Raw genomic sequence first — 6,343 nt, forward strand, 5'->3', positions numbered from 1 at the left:
TCACCAAGGACTGAGGAACCTGGGGGGTGGGGCAGAGGTAGGTACCTCAGCTGGCTGCCGGATCTCCTGGAGGATTTACCGTGCCAGGGCTCCTCCATGCGCTGTGTGTGCATGTGTGTCAGTGTGCACACGTGCGTGCGGGCACGTGTGCACACCTGCTGCAGCCAGGGGGCTGAGGGCAAGTGCTGAACTGCAGCTGAACATGGAGTGGGGTGGGCCAGAAGGACAAAAATATAAAGGAAACCAGGGCAGCCAGCACGCCGTGGGTGGAGACGGAGGAGGGGGCTGCAGAGGTAAGGGGCGAGGGATTTTTAGAGCTTCAGAGAAATGATTACCCAGGGGAGACACACACACACACCAAGGAAGAAACAAAGCGGCCAGAAACAGAAAAGGGGAAGATGAGGGAGACCGGCTGGGGAAAGTAGGTTAGGAGGCTAGAGTGGGAGAAGGGAGCCCCCAGAGACTGGGGAGAGACAGGGACCTTCACTGGACAAGAACGAGTCAGACTCAGGCTTGCTGCTGACAGGGAGTTTATTTGGACTGAGCTGCTGAGGTCTGCCGGCTGTTTAAGCTTCAGGTCAGAGCTGCTCCGGCTCTGGCTCCGGCTCCGGCTCCAGCTCGGCCCCGGGCTCAGCCTCCGGCTCCGGTTCTTGCTCCAGCCCCTCTAACTTGCTCTCAGCGTGAGGAGGGTGAATTCCATCCTCTAAGGCAGAAAACCTTCTTGGTCGCCACTGTGGGAAGAAGTGGAGACAGAGATGGAGGTGGGAGGAGGAAGGACGCTGAGTCCATCTGTTTTTTCTCAGCCCCCCTGCCCTCCCCATCTGGTCTCAGCCTTCTCTCAGCCCCTTCAAGCCCCCCCCTGGCACAAGGGGTCCCTGGAGTGAGAGGCTTATGAAGAGGGAGGCCCTGAAGGCAAGTCCAGGGTCTCTGTTGGTCATCTTCCCGAGGAAGAAAGCCAGACAGCACTCTGAGGATGGAGGAGAGGGGCAGCCAGCGAGCAAGCGCGTGTCCCTGGCTCACCGGTCTTCGCCGAAGGTGAAAGCCAAAGGCTCCAGTCACCAAAAGGAGTAGACACAGGATACCCAGGATGAGAAAGAGAGGGAGGTGACCTGTGGGGGGGGTACCTGGGGCTCTGCCAGATTGCTGGGCACCTGTGAAGAAAGTATAGGATTAGGCACAGGGTCAGGGCTGCTACCCCCTCACAGATGCAATGGGGTCCAGAGAGTTTAAGGGACTTGTCCAGGGTCATTCAGCTAATTAGTGGCAGAACTGGGTCAGTCCTAGACAAGGGCTCAAGGTCAGGTACCTGACTGGAAAGAAAAGCACTGGGATAGGGGCCGGTTGGGGGGGGCGGTTCTGGAAAGGGGATCAAGATGATTGCTCCGGAGTCGGGGCTGTGACACACTGGGGCCTCAGACCTGTGCTAGACAGCTCTGGCAAGTACACCGGTGCTCCTAGGAGCCTCTTCCCCTGGTACAGCTGGCATTGCCAGGACTGGGAATGGAGCCCGGCCTCCTGCACCTCCAGCCAGGGTCCTGAGGAGCTCCCCCAGGATGGGTTGTCCAGGGGGTGCCACACAAAGCGCTCTTGTCCAGATGCTGGAGTCACCTCACAAAGCAGCTTCCCTGGGGAGCCAGGTGGCCCAAGGGATTTGGGAGTCACTGAAAAAATTAGAAGGAAGAGATCTTTTCGGGTTCCAGCCCCCTTGCTTGGTGGCACAGGTTCAATCCCTAGTCTCAATCACCCTGCACTCACTTGGGTTCTGATAGGGTAGGGTTGGGGGAGGGGATCAGGGGTCATGGCCAAATTAATCTTATCAAGACAATGCTCTGGTCAGCTCCCTCCCCTGATCAAAAACTTTCTGGGCTCCCTCTTGCCTTTAGGACATTGTTCACACTCAAACTCGCCCTGAAGGACCACATAAGAAATACCATTTCAGCTTCCTTTACCCTACTTTCCACGCAAATGCCCAGAACCCTTAATATCAGTCAGACAAGTTGACCCCCAGTCTACCTTACAATTTTCCCATTCCCATCACATGGCTCACACCAGTGCCCCGGCCTTGTGGTGCCCCTGAATGAACTTATCCCCCTTTCTGAAAGTATAGAGATCAGTGAACTGACCCACTGGTGTGGAGACAGAGCATTATCGAAGTTGTAGACTGAGAGATAGGTGGGTGGGAGGAGACAAAGGGTGCAGGGCCTTGATCTGACTGAGAGTGGTGTACAGGGAGAGTGAAGATTTGGTGACAGAGATACCTCAGTGCAGACCCTGAGTCTGGCCCTGCCCAGCTGTGTGACTTTGAGAAAGTTGCTTCTCCCTAAAACCGGGTAACAACATCTCTTCTGTAGAGTTGTTGTACACAGAGCAGTTGACCCTTAAGAAGTCACTGGACTGAGAGAACTGGTGGGTTGTGGTGACTGACCTAATGTGAGGGGGGAGGCCAGGTTTCAGGGTGGGTGGGGTACCCATGGAGTTACTTTCTGACAGGATTGGTGTGAGGAAAAGACAGGGTTCAGGGTGAGGCTGAGGGGTGGTATAATATCTAGGTAGAGCTATCCAGAAAGCAGGTGGAAATTCAGGATTGGCCCTCAGGAGATGTATTATTTGTTAGCATGTTCATTTATTCATTCAATATACATTATTAAGCACCTACCATGTGGTGTTACTATTAGTGGCCACAAGTGAGTGCTGCAGACGTGGCTGATCTGTCATGGCTGACAGTTACCAATCAGTCAACACATACTTTCTGACTGTTCTTTTTTCCGTATTTGTTTTATATTGTCTTGGAAAACCCTTGCTCAGTAAATATTTGCTGACCAAGGGACTGATTTTTAACTCCTCCCAAATCCAGGCCATTTCCTGCAACTTTAACCCAAGCCCTGGCCCCAAAGTAGACAGGATTCTACAAATACATTCCATCTTTCTTGAACATTCAAACTTTTGTCACCTCTCCTTCTAACTTTCCAGACCTTCCAGCCAATTCAGAGCAGGGAAGTCCCAGAGAGAACAGTGGAACATTTATGTTGTGACTCAAGGGGAGATTTTCAGTTTCAGTTGTTTATAATGGGGGTGAGAAAAGAGGAGAATGCAATGGGCAGCCTCTGGAACTTGTGCCCAGTGGCCTGGCATCACGGAGTGGATTTGCCCAGTCATTGCCCAGCCAGTCGTCCCTCCGTGACCTTGCTCCCCTGGGATGGGAGCCACCCCTTCCCCACCTGGAGCTGACCTGTAATGACTGCCAAAGTCACGCTGGCAGTGAGCTGCTGCCCTTGCAGATGGATGCAGCAGTTGTAGGTCCCAGCCTGGGCCTGGCTCACAGCCTCCAGTCGAAGGGTAAAGTTGCCATTGTCTCCAGCCACCAAGAGGTCAGGGCCTCCCCCAGGAGGGGCCCACTTGGCAGTGAGGGAAGCCTGGGTCCCCACACCAGGAGGCAGGTGGCAGGGCAGCTCCACTGTGGAACCTGCTGCAGCGTACACTGTCAAGGGGGCCAGGGGCTCCAGGCCTGGAGAGAAAAGGGAATCCAAAGTTAAAGCTGGGGTGGGGGTGCAGTGGGGTTGGAGCCTGGGACTGCAGGGGAGGGAGGCAGAAGAGTGAAGGAGGTGGTCTGGCTCTGAAGAGTGCTATGGAGCAGAATAAGGTGGATGAACCAAAGATGCTCAGAAACCCAGAAAGTGGGCTGGGCCAGTGGGAGCTGGAGAGAGTGAGGCTGGAAGGCCAGGGGAAAAGCTGGAAGGAGAGAGGGCAGCTGAAAGGGGTCAGACAGGCCCAGAGTAATCAATGACAGGCAGCACTAGCTGCTGAGAATCTGGTTTGGGGACCCAGAAGTCAGGGGAGGTGACAGGGGCCAGGAAGGGGTTGTGGTCAAGTGTGAAGGCAGACTGGAGGAGTTACCCAGAACAGTGAGGTTGTACATGATGGAGACATTGAAGCCATCTCTGTAGGTGAGGATGCAGCCCCAGGGCCCAGAGTCCAGGGGGCTGACTTGGGGCAGGAAGAGGAAGCTTTCGGCTAAGTGGTGATGCCCGGACTTCTGGACAGGAACTCGGTCCTGGCCCCGGAACCAGTGCACAGAGGTTGGGCGGTCAGGGCGGCTGAAGGAGCAGTTTAAAATGACCCAGTTGGAGGTCCTGAGAGACCCTGGGGGGCTGGCAGTCACTGTGCAAGGATAAAGAGGACTTGATCAGCCCTACTGGTAACACTTTCCCAATACAGCAAGCCAACCGAGCTGGAAGCTCCTGGAAACAGGGACCTTACTTTAGATTTGTCTCCCCCCAACTAGCTCAGTGCTTGACACCTGGAGGTGCTTAAAGTGGATCCCCAGAGTCCCCAGACTACTTTCCTCTGCCCCTACCTCAATTTGACTTGGCATCATCTACCCTCCCCCTTCTCCAGGCCTAGCATGAGGATCCCCACTAAGCCCACCCCTGAGCTACAGATGTCTGAAATGAATCACTCTAGCCCCGCACGCACTGCCCGCCCCCGCAGAAGTGCCTCCGGGCCTCCACCAGGGCACTCCCGCAGTGGGGGCAGGGGAAGGGGAGCTCAAGGGGTGACACAATCTCTCCACAGGGCCCTCCTCCCATACGCATTCTTCGTGCTTGGGGGCACCTTCCCCTCAATCAGGCTCCCCACCCGCTTCCTCTACCCTTCTGGGGGCCTTGGCAGCGTCTGCCGCAGCCCTTCCTGCCTCGGGGCGACGGGGAACGGGGCCATCCTCCCAGCCCCTCGCCCCTCGTCCCGCCCCACCTACTCGAGGCCTGGCCCACGCGCAGACGGAGGCGGCAGGCGAGGGTGCGGTCCCCGAGGCGCACGGCGGCGTGGTACTCGCCGGCGTCGGCGCGCAGCGCTGGGCGCAGCCACAGCGAGAAGTCCCCGCGCTGGAGGCCGCGCTCCTCCAGCTGGATGCGGGGCTGCAGGGGCAGCCGCCCGCTGCGCAGGCCTCCGGGAGCCACGCTCAGCACCGTGTAGCGGGAGGGAGCTGCCGGGCGAGAGCCCGGGGCCGGCGGGCCGCTGCGCGGGAGACAGAATGGAATTGAGAAGCTCGAGGGGGAAGAAGCCCCAGAAGATGCAGCCAGCCACACTTTGAGGATGAGGACGCCCCCACCAAGAGACCTCTTGACCCACCCCCGACCGTCCCCTCACCCCTGACGCTCTCCGGTTGGGCTGGGGCCCGCTCCATCCCCTACTGGAGAGTCGGGCATATGTGGGGGGCAGGTTGGGGGCAGTCTGCGGAGGAAGGGCAGGAGGGTTCTGGGGGGGGTGGCTGAGTCACTGGCTTCAAAGGGACTGACACCTGAGGGGAAGGGACAGAAGGCTGGCTTGGGTGTTGGGTTGAGTCTGGTTGCCATTGGTGCTGCATTCAGAGGTCCTGTTGCTCAAGTTTGGGGCACATACCTGTTCGGTTGATGCTGCCAAGTGACCCCTCCTCTTCGCAGAAGGCTGACATCCTGGAGGGGGGGTGTAGGGCTGCAGGGGAGCTGGGCAGGAGCCCCCTCCTGTGCCCACACCACAGGGACCTCTGCCCCAGGCCCTGGAGCTTCCACTGGGGGAGCAAAAGAGAGGCCAAGGGGAGGGGCCTTTAGGATTAGAGAAGGAGCCTGCGTGTTTCCTGACAGAGGGACAGGGTGGAGGAATAGCTTGAGTTTCTATCCCTTTTCTGCCAAGGAGGAAACCCAAGAGAGGCTTTGAGGGTGGAAGGACTGCCCCCAAGAAAGGAGTTAGAAGGAGCCACCACAGAGCTAAGGACCTTGGGAGGTGTTTTTTGTTTGTTTGTTTGTTTTTGTTTTTGTTTTTTTAAAGTCTCACTCTGTTGCCCAGGCTAGAGTGCAGTGGCACCATCATAGCTCACTGCTTGGGCTCAAGCCATCCTCCCACCTCAGCCTCCTGAGTAGCTGGGACTCAGGTGCATGCTACCACACCCAACTAAGGACCTCAGGATCTTTGAGGCCATAGAGAGATCCCTGCTGCCCTCTCCTACAGGTCTGGAGGTCAACCCTCCCACCATCCCCACCTTACCTGGAGCCACCCACAGCAGTTGCAGAAGCAGCAAGCCCAGGAACTGAGCCTCCCACATTTCTCCTATGGCCTGGGCAACACTGAGCCCTCCAAAATGAGGAGGTCAGAAAAGGAAGGAGGGGGACAAAAGAGAAGTTCTGCAGAGAGGGAGGTGGAGGAAGGGGGGCAGGGGGAGGCCTGGAGAGAGGGTGGGGAGGGACAATGATCAGAGGCTGGAATTCAGGGCAAAGCTGGTCAGACCAGGCAGCCTGGGGGGATGGGGTGTCCCACGGAATGGGCAGGGCAGTGGCAGAGAGCAGAGTGGAGGCACAGTGGCTGTCAGGGT

At 57.4% G+C, this 6,343-nt stretch overlaps 1 protein-coding gene across 2 annotated transcripts; it reads right to left on the minus strand.

Annotated features, from left to right (window-relative positions):
• Positions 1 to 513: 513 nt before the first annotated feature.
• On the minus strand, positions 514 to 6,089 carry LAG3 (lymphocyte activating 3). Of its 2 annotated transcripts, XM_045554466.1 has the most exons (8): positions 6,019 to 6,089; positions 5,398 to 5,545; positions 4,754 to 5,013; positions 3,895 to 4,158; positions 3,230 to 3,505; positions 1,419 to 1,661; positions 1,021 to 1,151; positions 514 to 731 (listed from the first exon to the last, which is right to left on the minus strand). In XM_045554466.1, the coding sequence occupies exons 1-8, from the start codon at positions 6,074 to 6,076 to the stop codon at positions 579 to 581; spliced, it is 1,533 nt and encodes a 510-aa protein (XP_045410422.1). In that variant the 5' UTR covers positions 6,077 to 6,089; the 3' UTR covers positions 514 to 578. The 2 variants fall into 2 exon arrangements, with proteins under 2 accessions (XP_045410422.1, XP_045410423.1); XM_045554467.1 differs by lacking the exon at positions 1,419 to 1,661.
• Positions 6,090 to 6,343: the final 254 nt, after the last annotated feature.

Source organism: Lemur catta, chromosome 6 (genome assembly GCF_020740605.2).
Source record: "Lemur catta isolate mLemCat1 chromosome 6, mLemCat1.pri, whole genome shotgun sequence".
Lineage (NCBI taxonomy): Eukaryota > Metazoa > Chordata > Mammalia > Primates > Lemuridae > Lemur > Lemur catta.